The sequence below is a fragment of the Talpa europaea genome (genome assembly GCF_964194135.1).
Source record: "Talpa europaea genome assembly, chromosome: 9".
In the NCBI taxonomy this organism is placed as follows: Eukaryota; Metazoa; Chordata; class Mammalia; order Eulipotyphla; family Talpidae; genus Talpa; species Talpa europaea.
The window spans coordinates 77,223,038-77,244,253 of NC_140076.1; the positions used below are offsets into that span (position 1 = coordinate 77,223,038).

General features: G+C 40.4%; 1 protein-coding gene across 1 annotated transcript in view; it reads left to right on the top strand.

Annotated features, from left to right (window-relative positions):
* Nucleotides 1–8,709: 8,709 nt before the first annotated feature.
* ASH1L (ASH1 like histone lysine methyltransferase) overlaps nt 8,710–21,216 on the top strand; it is a gene marked incomplete at both ends in the record, with an annotated part of 171,352 nt that continues 158,845 nt past the window's right edge. Inside the window, one exon of the mRNA XM_084243812.1 lies at nt 8,710–9,129. Coding sequence (XP_084099938.1) covers nt 8,710–9,129 — 420 coding nt within the window. The remainder of the gene's footprint in view (nt 9,130–21,216) is intronic.

A 21,216-nucleotide genomic window follows, 5' to 3' on the forward strand; every position in this document is an offset into this window, starting at 1 on the left:
ACCATGCAATTATGTGGGTAGTGTGCTATTTGGACAGAATAATAAGTGCAAAAAGGCCCTAAAGTACAAGTATTTCTTTTGTATTTGAAAAACAGAAGGAGGTGTTCTATGTTCCCTGTTTCTTAGAACTAAGTGGGGAGAGTGGTAGGAGATTGAAGAGAGGTAGGTGGGGAGTTTTTAAAGCAGATTAGATAGGGCCTTCAAAACATTGTAAGGACTTCTAGTTTGAATGTGATAGGAAGACATTGAAAGGGTTTTGAGCAGAGGAGTGACGTACTATGACACTGAAGTAAGGAACCAGTTAGGAGGCTACTGCAATAGACTAGGTCAGATATTATTAATCTGATCTGATTGATAGCTGTCCAAGTTGTGAGAAACTGATTCTTCATACATTTTGAAGATAGACGACTTTGCTGACTGATAAGACATGAAGCATTAAAAAAAGAAAGGAATCGTGGGTGGTTAGAATTTTTTGGCATAAATATTATGAGTTGAAATTGCATTTATTGAGATAAAGAAGCCTATGGGAAGAACAGATTTGGGAAAGTGGGGTGGGCGAAGATGAACCGATGTAGGCATTAACCTTGAAGTGCCTAATTACAAACATCCAGCCAGTGTGTCACATAGGCATTTAGATAGGTGTTTCTGGAGTTCCAGGAAGAGGTTTTAGCTGGTTTCTATCTGGAAGTAGAAATTTGTGAATCCTGATTTTTAGAATTTTAAGTTAAAAGATTAAATCTGATCATGTAGGAAGTGTAGTTAAAAAAGGAGAAGAGGGCCTCCTTGGTGGCACAGGGGTTAAGACGCAACCTATGAAGCAATCTGCAGCCACTGCAGCACGAGTTTGATTCCCAGCCAGCCAGGGAAACCCACATGGCGAAGCAGACCTCTCCTGTCTGGCCTGCTGCTCCCCTCAGCAGTGTATTTCAGTCCATCTGCCTGTTCTGTTCCCTGCTCTGTCTTTGATGAATGCTCTCACCCCCCGTATCTCTGGCCTGTACCCCAGTTCTTGTATAAAAATAAATATTTTTTTTAAAAAAAGGAGAAAACAGGGCCTCCCTGGTGGTGCAAGGAATTAAGATACAACCTATGAATCTAGCTGCGGCCACTGCAGCACAAGTTCAATCCCCGGCCAGGAGCTACCCACATGGCACAGCAGACCTCTCCTGACTCGCCCACTGCTCCCCTCAGCAGTGTATTTCAGTTAATCTGCCTGTTCTGTTCCCCACTCTGTCTCTGGTGAATCCTCTCACCCCCCACAACTCTGGCCTGTGCCCCAGTTCTTGTATGTATAAATAAATAAAAAAAAGAGAGAAGAAGACAAAACCACATTGAGATACCACCAGTAAGAATGGCACATATCGGGCCTCCCCGGTGGCGCAGCGGTTGAGCGCTGGGTTGCGAAGCTGCCCGCGGCCTCTGCGGCGCTGGTTCGATCCCCGGCTGCTTCCCGGGCCACTGGAGGAGGGTCCCACATGGCGCGCAGACCTCTCCTGCCGCCCGCTGGTCCCCTCAGCAGTGTCCTTCGGTCCTTCTGCCTGCTCTGCTCCCCGCTCTGGCTCTGGTGAATTCTGTCACCCTCCCGCGCTTCTGACTGTACCCAGTGCATGTATAAACAAAACAAACAAACAAATATAATAAATAAATAAAAACATGCCTCTCTAAAAAAAAAAAAGAATGGCACATATCAAAAAATCTAGCAATAAGTGTTGGCGAGGATGTGGTGAAAAAGGAACTCTCCTACATTGCTGGTGGGAGTGCAAACTGGTTCAACCACTATGGAAAGCTGTCTGGAGATTCCTCAGTCCACTGAAAATGGAGCTACCATATGACCTGGCAATTCCACTCCTAGGGATCTACCCAAAGGACACAAAAACATTGATTCAAAAGAACATCTGGGGCCTCCCTGGTGGCACAAGGGGTTAAGCACAACACTTATGCAGCAATCCACAGCCTCTGCAGCATGAGTTCGATCCCCGGCCAGCCAGGGAGCAAGCGACCCATATGGTGCAGCAGACCTCTCCTGACTGGCCCACTGCTCCCCTCAGCAGTGTATTTTATTTTATTTATTTTATTTTATTTTAATTTTTTTAAATTTAAATTTAATTTTTATATTCCCCATACAATTGCAACCCCCTTATTTTGACCCCATCCCTCCTTTCCCTGGCCCCACCCCCCATAGTGTGTCTCTGGTTCATAGTTGTTTGTTGATTTTGATTTTTTCTTTCTTATAGTTATTCTTTTTCCTGGTCTCTTATTTACGTTTTCTAGATTCCTGCTATAAGTGAGACCATCCGGTATTTTTCTTTTTCTTTCTGGCTTATTTCGCTGAGCATGATCCCTTCCAGTGCCATCCATGTTGCTGCAAATTGCATGTGTTTATCTTTTTTGAATGCTGAGTAATATTCCATGGTGTATATGTACCACATCTTCTTGATCCGCTCATCTATTTTTGGGCATTTGGGTTGTTTCCAAAGCTTAGCTATTGTAAATAGTGCTGCTATAAACATAGGGGTGCAGGTGCTCTTTGGAATTGATATTTCTGTGTCCTTTGGGTAAATACCTAGGAGTGGAATTGCTGGATCATATGGAAGCTCTATGTTTAGTAGGTCAAGAAATCCCCACACAGCTCTCCATAGTGGTTGGACCAGTTTGCACTCCTACCAACAGTGCAGGAGAGTTCCTTTTTCTCCACAACCTCACCAACATTTGTTGTTGCTAGTTTTTTTAATATGTGCCATTCTCACTGGTGTAAGATGGTATCTCATGGTAGTTTTGATTTGCATTTCCCTGATGACAAGTGATGTTGAACATTTTTTCATATGCCTGTTGGCCATTTGCATTTCCTCTTCAGAGAAGTTTCTTTTAAGCTCTTCTGCCCATTTTTTGACTGGATTATTTTCTTTGTTTTTGTTGAGTCTCATCAGCTCTTTGTAGATTTTTGTGATCAGTCCTTTATCATTAGTGTTGTGTGCAAAAATGTTCTCCCAGTCGGTGGGGTTTCTCTTGGTTTTTGTTATTGTCTCTTTTGCTGTGCAGAAGCTCTTTAATTTGATGTAGTCCCAGCTGTTTACCTTTGCCTTCACCATCACTTCAGTGTATTTTAGTCAGTCTGCCTGTTCTTTTCCCCACTCTGTCTCTGGTGAATCCTCTCAGCCCCTGCACCTCTGGCCTGTACCCCAGTTCTTGTATGCATAAATTAATAAATCTTTTAAAAAAAAACAACACTTGTAGGGCCTCCCTGGTGGCACAAGGGATTAAGATGCAACCTATGAAGCTATCCGCAGCCACTGCAGCACGAGTTTGATCCCCGGCCAGGGAGCTACCCACATGGTGCAGCAGACCTCTCCTGACTCGCCCGCTGCTCCTCTCAGCAGTGTATTTCAGTCAGTCTGCATGTTCTGCTTCCCTCTCTGTCTCTGGTGAATCCTCTCACCCTCCACACCTCTGCCCTGTACCCCAGTTCTTATATGCATAAATAGATAAATCTTAAAAAAATAAGAGCACCTGTGCCCCTATGTTTACTGCAGCACTGTTTACAATAGGTAAAACCTAGAAACAACCCAAATGCCAAAAAATAGATGACTGAATCAAGAAGATGTGGTGGTATATATACACAATGGAATATTATTCAGCAATCAAAAAAGATCAGCCCATGCCATTTGCAGCAACATGGATGGAGCTGGAAGGAATCATGCTCAGTGAAATAATTCAGAAGGAAAAAGAAAAATATTGTATGGTTTTACTTATAGCAGGATTATAGGGGAACCAAATAATACATGATTGTATTATACCACATTTGATTTCTTCCCCAGCTTTGTGTATCATTTTAACAATAAAAATATAATATTCTTATGTTAAAAAAAAAGAGGAACACACCTGGTTCACTCCAATGTTTAGAGTTCAGGGAGAAAAGGAAGAACCTGTAAAGGCGACTGAGTTTGAGTAAGCATTAGGAGAATTGAGAGAGAGGTATCCTGCAAGTCAAGTGAAGAAGGGGCTATTCGTCTGTTTATAGATTGCTTATGTTGGTGACCTTGACCATCATTTTTGTTGAGAGATGGTGGTTAAGGTGTAATTGGTAAGTTTAAGAGGGAAAAAAAGGGTGAAAATTTGGAGATAGGAAATATAGATAACTTTTCCAAGAAGTTTTGTTATGTAAGTGGAATAGAGAAATGGGAAAATGGAGGAGGATGAGGGGTTTTCTTTCTTCCTTTTTTTTTTTTTTTAAAGATTTATTTATTTTTATACACGAACTGGGGTATAGGCCAGAGGCATGGGAGGATGAGAGGATTCACCAGAAACAGAGCAGGGAGCAGAACAGGCAGACTACAGAAATACACTGCTGAGGGCTGTAGCGGGTGTGACAGGAGAGGTCTGCCGTGCCATGTGGGAATCTCCGTGGCCAGCTGGGAATCGAACCGTGCTGCAGAGGCTGCGGACAGTTTCACAGCACTGCGCTCAACCCACTGCACCACTAGGGAGGCCCCTGAGTTTTCTTTTTTCAAAAGATTTATTTTTATTAATTTATGCATACAAGAACTGGGGTATAAGCCAGAGGTGCTGGGGATGAGAGGACTCACCAGAGACAGAGTGGGGAACAGAACAGAAACACACTGTTGAGGGGAGCAGCAGGTAAGACAGGAGAGGTCTGCTATACCATGTCTGTAAGCTCCCTGGCTGGGCATCAAACTCATGCCACAGTGGCTGGCAATTGCTTGGTAGCCCTGAGACTTTAGCCCCTGTGCTACTAGGAAGGCTCTCAAGAGGAGTTTTCTTAGAAAAACTGGTATGTTTTCGTGCTGGCTGGCATTATCATAGGATCAGTGAGAAATGGATGATGTGAGAGAAAAAGAGGCTAGTGTTCTTGAGAAGACAACAGGGAGTAGGATTTAGAGAGGTAGGAAGCAGATAAGATATATTTATATAGTATGATGGGAAGGTAGGCAAAATTCTAGAATAGACCCTGACAGGTGAGCAGATACATGGTGGAAACTTTGGCAGATTTCTTCTAATTGTTTCTACTATTAGGAGATTGGAGCAAAGTCAGTGAGAGTGAAGATATGAATAGTTGACTAGGAGAATGGTGGAGTGAATGGGTTAGTTTACATGAGGTTAGTGGTTAGGAATGAAAAGTGAGATCTGTGGGCATGGTTGTTTTTCTTATATCAGCTTTGTGAAACAAAAGATTTAAGATATTATTTGGAAGCTGTTAGTGGTGAAATTGAGATATTTTAGTAAGTTTACAAAAACTACCTCTATGAAATACAGTCAACATACAAAATTTGTATGTAGTGTTCTCATTGTAACCCAGGAAATTACAAAAAAGGAGAAACATTTTCTACATGCTAGACATTGTTAGAAGCTATACAGACCTAAAATTCATTCATTCATTTAATTATTTTGGGGCACTAAAATACGTGCTATTCATTAGTCCAGGAGCTGAGGATATAATGGTGAACAAGCCAAAAGAGGTCCCTGCCCTCATGAAGCTTACTTTTAAGTATAGTCTATTTAGGGATGTAGCTGACAAATGTGGAGCAAGAAAAATTGTGGTCCTGTATGGATAATAGGTATTTAGGGGAGGATCAGGCCAATATAAGCTTAAACATAGAGCTAAGAATATAGATCTCCCCATACTTCATCTAAAACTTTTTTTTTTAAGATTTATTTTTTATTTATACAAGAACCAGGGTACAAACCAGATGCATGGGAGGGTGAGAGGATTCACCAGAGACAAAGCGGAGAACAGAACAGGCAGACTGACCAAATACACTGCTGAGGGGAGCAGTGGGCGCGACAGGAGAGGTCTGCCACACCATGTGGGACCCTCACCGGCCGGCTGGGATCGAACCAGCGCTGCTGAGCCTGCAGACAGCTTCATAGCGCGGCACTCAACCGCCTGCACCACCAGGGGAGGCCGCATCTAAAACTTTTGATGCCAGTAGTTTTTTTGCTTTTAGAAAGATAATATAAATTGAGTTATTTCCACTGTGGTGTTTGGAATAGTGCTTCTTAATCAGACATATTAGTACTTCTACAGTGAAATACCTGACTGTTCGTAGCAATTGTGGTTAGGTTTAGGTTTTGTCACTAGTTGAGTTATGAAAACACTTGATTTTCAGAGTGTTTTGAATTTTAGGATGTGAATTTATTATGGAGAAGATAGGGGAAAGAAGGCACACAACACAGAAGCAGATAGCAACCTGATTTGTTAGGAACAGAAAAGAAAACTAAATTGACTAAATCATAGGGGATGTATGTTGAGAAATAAGGACAAACAAATTTGAATAGAGCCCAATTATGAAACGCTTTGAATGTCATTGTGAAGTGTTAATATATAAAGTGGTAGGCAGTAGGAATTGTCAGAGTGAACTGATTGGAAGAGTACTACACTTTGAGCTGTCTGTGTGAATGAATAGAGTAAGAACAAACTAAAGAGTTTAGTCAGCTTGCCAGTATTTGTTGAGTAACTACTAAAACTGCTGCTGTAAAATTACTAGTAGTAATAAAATTTTTGGTTTTTTAAAAAAGATTTATTTAATTTTGCATGCAAGAACTGGGGTGCAGGCCAGAGTGTGTGTGTGGGTGAGTGAGGGGATGCACAAGAGACAGAGTTGGGCACAGAACAGGCAGATTGACTGAAATACACCGCTGAGGGGAGCAGCGGGCCAGACAGGAGAGGTCTGTGCCATGTGGGTAGATTCCTGGCTGGGGATCGAACTTGTGCTGCGTGGCTGTGGTTAGCTTCATAGGTTGCATCTTAACTCCTTGCGCCACCAGGGAGGCCCAAATTTTTGGTATTTTTATTGAACCTTTGCTATGTGTTAGTCTTTGGGCTAGGCATTTTACTTACTTTCCTTGTAAGAAGTTAAAAAAATATATATATTTTTTTTTTTGGAAAGCAAGAGTTTGGTTTTTTTTTTGTTTTTTAAGATGTATTTATTTATTTGTTTATACAAGCACTGGGTACGGTCAGAAGTGTGGGAGGGTGAGAGAATTCACCAGAGCCAGAGCGGGGAGCAGAGCAGGCAGAAGGACCGAAGTACACTGCTGAGGGGAGCAGTGGGCGGCAGGAGAGGTCTGCGCGCCGTATGGGACCCTCCTCTGGTGGCTGGGGAGCAGCCGGGGATCGAACCAGCGCCTCAGAGGCCGCAGGCAGCTTTGCAACCCAGCACTGAACCGCTGCGCCACCTGGGAGGCCAAGCGGAGTTTGTTTTTTTTTAAAAGATTATTTATTTATACAAGCACTGGGTACAGTCAGAAGCACGGGAAGGTGAGAGAATTCACCATAGCCAGAGTGGGGAACAGAACAGGCAGACTGACGAAATACACTGCTGAGGGGAGCAGTGGGCGCGGCGGGAGAGGTCTGCGGGCCATGTGGGACCCTTGCTGGCGGCCAGGGATGGAACTGGCGCTGCAGAGGCTGCAGGCAGCCCAGCGCTCAACCGCTGCACCACCAGGGGAGGCCCTGGAAAATAGAGTTTTAATGCATATTACTTAAACTAAAATATTCAGCTTCATAAGTGGAAATTTTTATTGGATAGGATTTTCTTCTTTTTCCAGATACTGGTCTTGAATCTTGATTCAGACATATGCTTAAAATGAATACTACTTACCAATTCAATAGTGAATTGTTTTGTTTTGTTTTCATGCTTGCTAATCATCCTTCTGATTATATAGTAAGCTTGTTTTCTGACGATCTTTATGAGGAGAGAGTTGCCCTGTATCGATTATTCAGATTCCCAGGTAAGGTATACCAACTGTGGTAAAATAATAAATTAGCAAGCTGATTTAAAAATATTTTAAGAATTTGGCGAATTGAAGCATGCCAGTTATTATTTGCTATTGTAAAAATTTATTTCTAATTAAAAAAAATTTTATATCAACTGTTATAAATCATTTCTATAATTATCTGTTTAACATTTGTTCTCAATACAGAAGTCTTACAAAGAATAGGATTTGTTTAGTTGAGTACTGGATGTGCACAATATGAGGCACATAGTAGGTGCTCAGAAATACTTTTGAATGAATGAATGAATGAATGAATGAATGAATGAATGAATGAATGAATGAATTCAGAGTTGAATTATACACCAGCAACAGATAATTCCCGTCTGAGTCCCAACCTAAAAAGCTCTGACAACCTCTTAGAAAAGTTTGGAGCACTGAAGCCAGCCCAAAACATGATTCTTTACCTTCATTGAAATTGATTTTATTCAATTCAGATGCAAGAAGTATATTCCCTTAAAATTGAGGACTGGTAAAGCATAGGAATTTTTTTTTTTCTTACTGTGTGCTTGATCATGAGTTGCACAAACTCCTTGCTTGAGTTTTCACAGCAGTTGTTAAAGACTGATTTGTATTCTACCACTATAGGTGGTTCATGGTATCTTGTGAATAATAAATTTATTCTGAAAGTTAAAATTTATTTATAACTAAATATAACAAATGAATTTCAATCCATTTTGAAGTACATTATGGTTTATTTTCATGGTGATTGTGGATTCTTCCTAACCTTTTGACCCTTTCCCACTATATCCATTTCTCATGTTAACCAATACTTGGCGCTATTCTGATAAATTTTTGTTATGGTCTGTCCTGCAGAGAAAGAGATGCTGTTTGCAAGTTTTGGAGATCCCTGTTTTTTATGGAACACAGTTCTGTAAAATTTTTCCTAAGATTTCTTGGCAATAACATACACTTGTGATGGACCCTAGAAATACTGCTATGTTAGGATTGGGTTCTGATTCCGAAGGATTTTCAAGAAAGAGTCCCTCTGCCATCAATACTGGCACACTGGTCAGCAAGAGAGAAGTGGAGCTAGAGAACAACACAAAGGAGGAGGAGGATATTCGCAAGTGGAGTCGGGAAAGAAACATTGAATCAGGGAAAGATGATGGTTTGACTGATGCACAGCAACAGTTTTCAGTGAAAGAAACGAACTTTTCAGAGGGAAATTTAAAATTGAAAATTGGTCTTCAGGCTAAGAGAACTAAAAAACCTCCAAAGAACTTGGAGAACTATGTATGTCGACCTGCCATAAAAACAACTATCAAGCACCCAAGAAAAGCACTTAAAAGTGGGAAGATGACAGATGAAAAGAATGAACACTGTCCTTCAAAACGGGTGAGTAGAATTCCCCACAATATGTGATCATTAAGTGTTTGAAATTCTCTATTCCTATCTAACTTTCATACATCATCTAGGAAGTTTTAGTTCAATCTTCATATGTCTTTTCCAAATAGTTTATTTTCTGTGCCTAAAATAGGCTGAGGCTGTTTTCAGAGATGTACAAATGAATATATTTGTATTTGTTGAATTATGGCAAATATTTTAATGGATATACCCAGATTGCTACTCCTAATGTTGTATAGTGGAAAGAATATTGAATTTGTGAGGATTAATACCTGTTGTTCCTCATAAAGCAAGTTAATATATTAAAAACTGTCCCCACTTTCCTGGTAGCTATCCAAGTATAAAGACTAATTTTTCATAACTCTGTTTACTTTTTTAGTAAAGTTTTAAATCATGTGCTGACTGCAAATTATAGTCATTGTATATAATACCCAATTTTTTTTTTTAAAGATTTGTTTATTTATTTATTTATACAAGCACTGGGTACAGTCAGAAGCATGGGAGGGCGAGAGAACTCACCAGAGCCAGAGCAGGGAACAGAATAGGCAGACCGAGGAAATACACTGCTGAGGGGAGCAGTGGGCGTGGCAGGAGAGTTCTGTGCACCATGTGGGACCCTCGCGGGCGGCCAGCTATTGAACCAACGCTGCAGAGGCCGCAGGCAGCTTCGCAGCCCAGCGCTCAACGGCTGTGCCACAGGGGAGGCCCTATAATATCTAATTTTAGACTGTAGATATAATATGTGCCCACATGAAGATTTACATTGTATGTACACATAAGTAATACAGTAGAGGTAGGGAGAAAGAATTGACCTAACACTTTTGACTATCCCTGAGAGTGAGAAATAACTTGACTTTACTGTTAGGTCCTTTTTTTTTTTTTTTTTTAAAGATTTATTTATTTATTTATACAAGCACTGGGTACAGTCAGAAGCGCGGGAGGGTAAAAGAATTCACCAGAGCGGGAAACAGAACAGGCAGACTGACGATACACTGCTGAGGGGAGCAACGGGCAGCAGGAAAGATCTGCGCGCCTTGTGGGACCCTCACCCGGTGGCCGGGGATCGAACCAGCGCTGCAGAGGCTGCAGGCAGCTTCGCAACCCAGCGCTCAACTGCCGCGCCACCGGGGAGGCCTTACTATTAGGTCCTTAATGGCAAATTCATGTGCTTTCTATATGTTCCAGAAATAATAACAATGTGGACTATTTGTTTTCCAAATTGCTGTGGCATCCAGAAATTGTTAATAGTTGCCATTCTGCGCAAATCAAAGAAATGTAATTAACTTGGATGTTTTACTGATAAATATCAACTGAATGAGTAGATGATAAATTTTTTTTAAGATTTTGTACCTGTTCTTAAAATTTTTCTTAAAGATTTATTTATGCATACAAGAACGGGTACAGGCCAGAGGTGTGGGCAGTGAGAGGATCCACCAGAGACAGAGTGGGGAACAGAACAGGCAGATTGACTGAAATACACTGCTGAGGGGGGCAGCAGGCAAGTCAGGAGAGGTCTGCTGCACCATGTGGGTTGCTCGCTGGCTGGGGATCCAACTCGTGCTGCGGTGGCTACGGTTAGCTTCATAGATTGCGTCTTAACCCCTTGTGCCACCAGGGAGGCCCTGTTCTTAAAGAAAATAAACTGGATGAATCTTGGAGTTGGTTAACCTACCCTGAATATTATTTTCGTCATCTGTGAAATGAAGATAATATTTGTTTCCACTGACCTCAAGCATTTTCATGGGGTTGGTGAACGCTTTTATCTAGACCTTTTTACTTGAAATAGTATTAGAGCTTATCTTGCTCAGTCAATTTGTAAAGGACTGCAGATGATTGTCTATAGTCTTCCTTCTATAGTGCTTTTTAAATGGCATAATCATGAAGTTTTTGTACTGAAAATATTTCACCCATAATATTTACTTACTCTCAATATATATCCCACATATTTTTTTTGTAGTAGAGTGCAGTCTGGGTTTTAGAAAGAAGTTATCTATATAGTTGCAAAACTGCTGTTGAATATATTAATTGGTTCTTCAAAGATAATGGAGAGCATGGGTTAAGGAGTCAGAACCAAATTCAAATCTCAGCTTTATTACTGTATTTAGGCAATTTGGTTTACTTACTGAGCCATGGTTTTCACTAGTAATACCTATCTTAAATAGTTATATAAATAATTAAATTTACATATGGTATCTGTTATTTGATTCTTATGAATGTTTTCCCTTCCTTTTTACAGCTTAAGGTAGGGCTTCACAACCTGGTATTTTGGAAAGGTTTGGGTATAGTTGGTTGTCCTCAGAGTATGATAATCTGTGCAGAAGTTTGTGTCTTTAACTTCATTTTTACATAACTCTTACCAGATACTCAAAAGGTTCATGACTCAAAAGATTAAGCACCACTGGCTAAGGAGGGAAAGAGTGACTATTGTGAAGAATGATAGTAGTCTATGAAAACTTTGGGGTTTTATTTTAAAGCAAGGTTGTTTTAACAAACATTTCCCTGTTTCTTTAAAAGTGGTCGGTTGATGCTATCTTTATAGCAAATAATAGGTCTTAAATTTCCGTTAAACACATAGATAGAGTATGCATTTTCTTTTTTTTTTTTTTTTTTGGTGGGACCCTCACTGGCAGCCAGGGAACGAACCAGCGCTGCAAAGGCTGCATTTTCTCTTTTAAAGGGACGGTTTTTTTTCTTTCAGCAGTGTCCAGACAAAAACAAGGAGGGGGAGAGATTCTTGTCCTGGTTAGTACAGAATGATTTTGGTCAACTGTTTATGTAATTATTATTATTATTATCATTATTTTAAAGATTTATTTATTTTTATACAAGAGCTGGGGTACAGGCCAGAGTTGTGGGGGGCGAGAAGATTCACCAGAGACAGAGTAGGGAACAGAACAGGCAGACTAACCAAAATACATTGCTAAGGGGAGCAGCGGGCAAGACACAAAAGGCCTGCTGTGCCATGTGGGTAGCTCCCTGGCCGGGGATGGAACTTGTGCTGCAGAGGCTGTGGACAGCTTCATAGGTTGCATGCTAACCCCTTGTGCCACCAGGGAGGCTCTCCTTATGTATTTTTCAGGACTTTTTATGTTTCAGTTTTTAACATAGAAACCTCTGATCTGTTGGGCCTCCCCTGGTGGCGCCGGCGGTTGAGCGCAGCGCTGTGAAGCTGTCCTCAGCCTCTGCAGCACCAGTTCAATCTCAGCCGGCTGGCGAGGGTCCCACATGGTAGGGCGGACCTGTCCTGTCTCGCCCCACTGCTCCCCTCAGCAGTGTGTTTCGGCAGTCTGATCTGTTAACCGCTCTGTCTCTGGTGAATCCTCTCACCCTCCCGTGAATCTGGTCTGTACCCCGGTTCTTGCATAAATAATTAATTAATTAAAAAAAGAAATCTCTGATCTGTTTGGAGTTTATCATGATATATAATAAATGCTGTGAATCCAAATTTATCTTTTTCCAGATAGCTAATAGTTGTTCCAACACTTATTAAGTATCTTTACTCCTCAAATATGAGACCTTTTACCATCTGTTGACTTTCCTTATGTGCTTGGATCTGGTCTGACTTTCCATTTTGTGTCTCTAATGTTTGTCAACATGATACTTTTTATTATGTTTTATATTGGGTGGGGCTCATCTTCGTTATTCATATTTTAGAGTACTACTTGAATTCTTGCCTGTTAATTGATAAACTTAATATGATTTCAGTAAAAATAGAAATTTTATCTCAGACTTGTCCAAGTAATTATAAAGTCCGTATTTTTCTCATTTTTATCTGTAATTGAACTTGGAACTTAATTGAGGAATGAATTCCTTTAATATTCTGAATTTGTTGTGCCAGGAATTAGGGAATATTACTAACATTTTTCCTGGGAGTCCTAATTTGCCTCTAGGCCATGGCTTCGTGCTTTTAAACTTTGAGCAATCTTTTCTTTTGGTATCCTTGGAGATTTTTCTTTTCTTTAGTAGTTTTGTTCCTGTGAGGCCTGCAGTGTAGCAAACGTTACATCTTATGCTGAATTGAACTATTTTATTGTAATAGAAGACTTCTTACCATATTTAGCCTGCCATATGGCTATGGTAGAAATCACCTGTTTGTTTTATAAGAAATATATTCATTATTAATTCTAGACCAGATTTTTCTGTCTCATTTTTGTTTTTGTATAGTGGACAGGAATACATTTAATTTACTGTAAAAATTTTGGTTTTGCTGCCTTGCAGCATCATATAGTAGTATCTTTGTTATCTCAAATTGTCACAGTGATATTCATTCTTCTATAGCAGTATTTAAGAAAGTGAAAGTAGAGGTGGAAGTCATAATATTTACTTGTATCTGTCACACATTAACTTAAAAGGAGAATAGGCAATGGTACATTCAGTTCTAGCATTTAAACAAAATTCTGATTTTGGAAATGTATAGCATAGCTTACTTACATTGGATAGTTTACATAGCTAAGCCTTTCCCACCCATGTGCTTTTGTGATAAGTAAAAAATAGCTAAAATATCTTTTCCTGTAGCAGGTAATTAAAAATTAAAACTGTGTGAACAGAAAGAGATTGGGAGATATTTCAGTTCCACTATATAGATTACAAATTAGGTCAGAGAGAACTGAAATTTGATGCTTTATTGGCTTAACATTTTGTCAGTGAATAGTTTATTTGATGTTATGTTAGCCTAGTTGAGTGGACGTAATGAACCCAGTGAATTATAAACAAAATTTACTGCCCTAATTATAATTCCCCTTCCAAAAGATGGTTTTCTGCTTAGAAAAGAAACGCCTATCCTGACTTAATAGATTATTTAAGAAACAGTTCGTTGGAGATGTAATTTGAATTTCAGTAAAGTGATTTTTATTGAGTTATTAAAACGCACATGAATCCTCGTATTCTAATTAAGGCTTACTGGCCTGAGATTTTATTAAATTATAGAACTGATAGATTAGTATAGTTTCTTTAATAAGAAAATATATAGATGATAATGATAAGATCTTACCTCTTGCTCCATATAGCTAATTTGCCTAGCAATTTTTAAATTGCTGCACAGTAATTCCATTTGTTTTGAGGTAAAATATTGAGGACAGAAATTGGTTTGATATTACTACCTTTTGGCTTTCTTGGCATTTCTGCTAAATAGCAGCAGTGTGTATGGTTTTCTACTTTGTTTCTTTAAACTGCGCCCTATGTTAGATTAATCCAGTTTTAGGTAAATTGTGTATTTTTTTTTATCGATATACTTCAAGTACTATATGTAATTCACTCTTTTAAAGTATACAGTTCATTTTTTTTTTAATAGAGGCATGTTTTTATTTATTTTATTTGTTTGTTTGTTTGTTTTTTTGTTTATACATGCACTGGGCACAGTCAGAAGCACGGGAGGGTGAGAGAATTCACCAGAGCCAGAGCAGGGAGCAGAGCAGGCAGAAGGACCAAAGTACACTGCTGAGGGGAGCAGCGGGCGGCAGGAGAGGTCTGCGCGCCATGCGGGACCCTCCTCCGGTGGCCGGGGAGTGGCCGGGGATCGAACCGGCACCGCAGAGGCTGCGGGCAGCTTCGCAACCCAGCGCTATACAGTTCAGGGCCTCCCCGGTGGCGCAGCGGTTGAGCTCTGGTTGTTCTATCCCCGGCTGCTTCCCCGGCCACCGGAGGAGGGTCTCACATGGCGCGCAGACCTCTCCTGCCGCCCGCTGCTCCCCTCAGCAGTGTACTTCGATCCTCCTGCCTGTTCTGCCCCCTGCTCTGGCTCTGGTGAATTCTCTCACCCTCCCGCGCTTCTGACTGTACCCAGTGCTTGTATAAATAAATAAATAAATCTTTAAAAAAAGTATACAGTTCAGTGGGTTTCTTAGTATATTTGGTAAATTATCGTCATAATTTGTACAACCATTACCACTATCTAATTTCAATTTTAGTGTATGTGCTGCCAAAGCAAGCACCCACTATCTAATTTCAGAACATTTTATTACCCTAAATATGTGTTTTCATTGTGTCTCTTACACTTTAAACAATGACTTAAGGGATTACTTTTTTTACTTTGTACTTTTCACAAAGGAAGGGCTGAATTCTGTATCACTTAATTTTGAATATAATCTCTAGTCTAGACTCACAGCATCCTTTTACTTATTTATTCCTCCATAAACTACCCTGTGCAAATAAACCAGTCATTATGATGTAATGTGATATTCCATAATAGAAACATATACAGAGTGTTTATAAAATCAGAATTTTGGGGCCTCTCTGGTGGCACAAGGGGTTAAGACGCAGCCCATGAAGCTATCTGCAGCCACTGCAGCACGAGTTCAATCCCCGGCCAGGGAGTTACCCACATGGCACAGCAGACCTTTCCAGACTCGCTTTTAATAATTTTAAATTTTAAAACAGTTGCATGAGCTCATTCATTTGTTCTTAGAATTGTTTCTTTGTTTTTAAAGTCTTGTGGTCCTACTTCATATTAGATTTCCTTTTAGAAGGAGGAAGGAAATATTTTAAAGTTAAAATTGCTTTTTAAGAAAGATTTTCTATTTGACAAATTTGGGATTTCTTGTAGTAAGAAAGAACCTTACTATTTATAACTAATGTTAAATCCTACCAAAGATATAGTATCTGAATTTTGTTTACAAATCTGTTAATAATGAACTGCCCTGTTCTTCATGCAGTAATGAAAGTCAAGCAGTAATAATAGTGGGGCAGATTTGTAGAGCTTTTGAGCACAGAACTGCAACAGCAGGTGGCATTCGAGTTCAGGTTTAAGGATAAGTTACAAGGATTTAATTATTAAAGGGGTAAAAGGGATGTGACATGTATTGGGGGCTCAGGGTACAATTGGCAAGGCTTACCATGACTCTTGGGTATTGTTGGCTTGTTAAAGATTATAGACATTACATGTGTAGATTTTTTTAACCAGCTACTTCAAAATCTAGTAGGTTAGAATTCTGTACTAGAAGATAAGAAAACTTTTGTTGTTCATCTAATAGCCTCTACTCCCCTCCTAATCTTAAAGGTGGGAAAAATATGAGGGTGTCATTCAGGGTCTATTTCATAACCTTGTTTTTTCATTATAAATGAATATCACTTTGTACTAATAAGTGCTTAAAGTCAGGAATTAAGAGAGGTATATATTATTGGATAAAAACCTCCCAGGGAGGTCTTTGGCTCCTTTGGAGCCCTTTAACATAAATATGAATCTTTATTCCAGTTGGGTTTATGGTCTTCCTAAAACTTTAGTTTTTCCAAAATCTGTTCTCTAGGTGGAGAGTACAGATTAGCAAAATACGGTGCCATTAATATTACTTATTATTGGGCCTCCCCTGGTGGCGCAGGCAGTTGAGATCTGCGCTGTGGGGCTGTCCGCTGCCTCTGCAGCGCCAGTTCGATCCTGGCCAGCCAGCGAGGGTCCCACATGGTGCTGCAGACCTTTCCTGTCGCACCTGCTGCTCCACTCAGCAGTGTATTTTGTCAGTCTGCCTGCTCTGTTCCCCGCTCTGTCTCTGGTGAATCCTCTCATCCTCCCGCGCATCTGACCTGTACCCTAGTTCTTGTATGGATAAATAAATAAGTCTTTTTAAAAAATTATTATTAAATTCACTCTTTAAACAGATTCTGTATTAAATTTGGTCTTTTTCTACTCTTCTTTGCTTTTTAACAGGCAAGTCCTAATATACTATATATATTTTACCTTCATTTTGAGAAAACATTTCAAAGTCAAGTATACAAGTTTGCAGTGCAAAGTTTTGGTACTATATTAGGAAATCAGATTTAGGAGGTAATCAGAAGCATTTTGACACAAATGCACAGATGGTAGATACATATACTAGAATATTTTAGCTGTTTTTAGTCAAACTATGTTGAATTACTAACATCTGAGAGTATATGTGAAAGCAGAAAAATGAGCCTTACAGTTGTAGGACTCAGGAGTAGCTTTCTCAGTAAAAAAACAGTGAAACAAGAGTGAACCTTTATGGGTTTGTTTTTTTTTTTTCCCAAATTGCTGAGTGACTTTCCTATAGTTCCTTGTCTAGTCCTTGCGTGTATGGGTAGGGGACAATAGAAGATTTCTAAGGAAATTACAGATACAAGCCAAAGGCAGGAGAGCTTGGTAACTTCTCATTTTAACTTCTTCATTGTGACAGTTAGGAATTGTCAAACAAGTGGAGCTTGAAATTCTCCTACGTGCCCTAAAAAGAAGGTGGCATTTTTCCCTTTGTTTTAACCTCAAGAAGTTATCTAAGATAAAAATGAAAACTTAGAAAAATTGATTTATGGTTACCGAATTCCTTAATCAAAAAGAAAAAGAAAAGATTTCAGTATGCAGTAGAGAAAAAGAGGGAGGATGAGTGGGTGGAAAGACTCTTAAATGTAACCCAATTCTGTGAAATGTTCTGGAACCCTAACAGGCAGAGTTTAATCTAACCTCTGTGCTTCTATTGCATGTATTTTTCTGATTTTAGCATATATCACATTATATTATAATAATTTTATTTGTCTTTTATTAGTGAATGCTCCTTAAATCATTCCAGGGTGAACTTATTTTAATTTTACATTTCTTTTTTTTTTAAAGTTTTTTTTTTTTTAAGATTTATTTATTTATTTATACATACATGCATTGGGTACAGTCAGAAGCGTGGGAGGGTGAGAGAATTCACCAGAGCCAGAGCGGGGAGCAGAGCAGGCAGAAGGACCGAAGTACACTGCTGAGGGGAGCAGCGGGCGGCAGGAGAGGTTTGCACGCCATGTGGGACCCTCCTCCGGTGACCAGGAGCAGCCGGGGATCGAACCAGCACTGCAGAGGCTGCAGGCAGCCTCGCAACCCAGCGCTCAACCGCTGCGCCACCAGGGAGGCCCTAATTTTGCATTCTTAACACAGAATATACTTTATTTTTTGTAACTTCCACAATGTGACTTTATTTTTTCTTAATCAGAGAATGAATTTTTATTTATTTTATTGAAATACTGTTGGTTTACCCAGTAGTTAGTATTTTATAAGTATAGGCTCTTCCGTTTTTCCCCAGGAGCAATCATTGTAGTGTACCCACTACCAAAGCACCCATTGTCTACCACCATAGTCAATTCTGCTCTCTCCCAACTTGGTTCTCATCCTTCTATTTGGGTGCCTTAGTTCTTTTTTTTTTTTTTTTTTTTTTTTTTTTTAATAGAGGCATGCTTTATTTATTTGTTTTTGCTGGTTTGTTTGTTTTTTGTTTATACATGCACTGGGTACAGTCAGAAGCGCGGGAGGGTGAGAGAATTCACCAGAGCCAGAGCGGGGAGCAGAGCAGGCAGAAGGACCGAAGTACACTGCTGAGGGGAGCAGCGGGCGGCAGGAGAGGTCTGCGCGCCATGTGGGACCCTCCTCCGGTGGCCGGGGAGCAGCCGGAGATCGAACCGGCGCCGCAGAGGCCGCGGGCAGCTTCGCAACCCAGCGCTCAACCGCTGCGCCACCGGGGAGGCCCTGGGTGCCTTAGTTCTATGGTCAGCTTTCAAGGGCTAGGTGTTTATTTTTTTAAAGATTTATTTATCTATGCATACAAAAACTGGGGTACAGGCCAGAGGTGTGGAGGGTGAGAGGATTCACCAGAGACAGAGTGGGGAGCAGAACAAGCAGATGTACTGAAATACACTGCTGAGGGGAGCAGCGGGTGAGACAGAAGAGGTCTGCTGCGCCATGTGGGTAGCTCCCTGGCCGGGGATTGAAGTCATGCTACAATGGCTGTGGAGAGTTTCATAATCTTAACCCCTTGAGTTAACCTTGAGGGGCCTCCCTACCTAGTTTTAAAGTTTGACTTTTTCAAACTCTTCCTTTGTTTCTCTATATTTCCCATATAAGTGACACCTTCTAGTATTTCAGAATATGCTTTAAAAAATGGTTTAATAAGATTGTGAACTGTGGGATAAGATCTGTAAGCATAAAGCAAATACTGCAACCACCAAAATATAGCTTGGGGATAAGGATTTGTTTCACCAGCACTAAGATGGTGCTTTTGCATATAGTTTTATAACAACTGCTCCTAAATATTTACTCTCATTTTCTAGAAGTGTACATAGTAAAACTTCTAGATTTATTTTACAACAATCTACAGTTTGCTCTTTTTTTTTTTTTTTAAAGATTATTTATTTATACAAGAACCAGGGTACAGGCCAGATGCGCGGGAGGGTGAGAGGACTCACCAGAGACAGAGCGGGGAACAGAACAGGTAGATGGGCGGAATACACTGCTGAGGGGAGCAGTGGGCACCACAGGAGAGGTCTGCCTCACCGTGTGGGACCCTTACTGGCCGGCGGGGATTGAACCGGCACTGCAGAGGCTGCGAACAGCCTCACAGCATGGCGCTCAACCACCTGCGCCATCAGGAGAGGCCCTATAGTTTGCTCTTTTTAAGAAATTACTGATAGGTAGAAATGCTACTATATGTGAGTGTTCAGTGAATTTCCTGGTAAAGGACAACTTCAGTGAATACCCTTAGAAACCCTTCATCCTGTAATAGGTCAACCAAAAAGTTTCCTTTAAGTATGTTATCACAACACAGTGGTAAACTAAGCTATTCATAGTATCTCTGTTGTCTGTAGCAACCTCACATTAGACTTTGCTTTAGGAAAACATTTTTTATATGTCAAACACCTTTTGAAAACATTTAACACATCTTAGTGACTCATCCACGAAAAAAGTGTTATCAAGTGAAACTTTTGTTGTTATGCAATGAGGTTTTACGGTTATCCCTGTGCCTTTTTAATTTTTATTTTTTTTAAGATTTATTTATGAGTCTAAGATCCGGGGTACAGGCCAGCAGTGTGGGAGTGAGAGGATTCACTAGAGACAGAGTGGGGAGCAGAACAGGCAGATTAACTGAAACACGCTGCTGAGGGGAGCAGCAGGCAAGGCAGGAGAGGTCTGCTGCGCCATTTGGGTAGCTCCCTAGCTGTGGATTGAACTCGTGTTGCAGAGGCTGCGGATAGCTTCATAGTTTGCATCTTATCCCCTTGTGTCACCAGGGAGGCCCTGTGCCTTTTTTAAATTTTAATTTTTTTAAAGATTTCCTTATTTTTGCATAGAAGAACTGGGATGTAGAGTAAAGGTGTGGGGGTTGAGAGGATTCATCAGAGACAGAGTAGGGAACATAACAGGCAGACTAATTGAAATACACTGCTGAGGAGAGCAGCGGGCGAGTCAGGAGAGGTCTGCTGAGCCATGTGGGTTGCTCCCTGGCGGGCCGGGGATTGAACTTGTGCTGCAGTGGCTGGTAATAGCTTGTTAGTGCTATCAGTGCTGCACTACCAGGGAGACCCCTCTGCCTTTTTTTAAAACCAGTTTTCTCTGTATGTTTACACTCTTTACCTCTCACTAGAGAATTTGAGACTTGCTATGTAGGAGAAGATGGTCATTTTCTCTCTCAACATACGGTCTGTGGGTTGAGTGCCATCTATGAGTGTTGTCATTCTTATACCAGTTTATGAAGAAGTCCAGAATACAAGTCCATATTATCCTGCTGCTACCTTTCCACTCCCCTGTTCTTGTTGACAAAAGTTCATTTAGGCAAGAAGACCTAATGGTTTGTAGGTATCTCCTGGTCCTTCTTTGAATAGTGTTATTGTCTCATCCCCATATTGATTGTTTACTTTGGAAGTTGCTTCAGCTAGAGTTATTTTGTAGTAGAGTACAATTGGCATTGAGCCCTGCTTGTGCATGGCAGCAGCTATTATGCAAATTGGCCTGGATCTTAACATTTCAGTAAAGCCTTCTTTTCTCCCTCTATTTACTCAAAACAGATAGCTAAGGGGGCGGCCATGATCAATCCTAAATCGTGGAGACAAAACAAGCTGCTATTCTTTTCCCAAAATAATATCTGTTTGGAAGCGTATGCACCCATAAATTGTGGGGAAAAAGCAGATCCCTTGTATTGTTATTGTAAGCCACTATTATAAATATTCCAGGAAGATTAAAACTACCATACTTAGTTTCATAAAGTGTGTCCTCAATTCTTGTTTTCATTTTGTAATAGAAACTTTTCTAATCTGTTAGAAAAAGTTGCATTGGGCTGATTGAGCAGTTCACTTTCTCTTAAACTGTAGAATATTAGGGATATCTGCTTG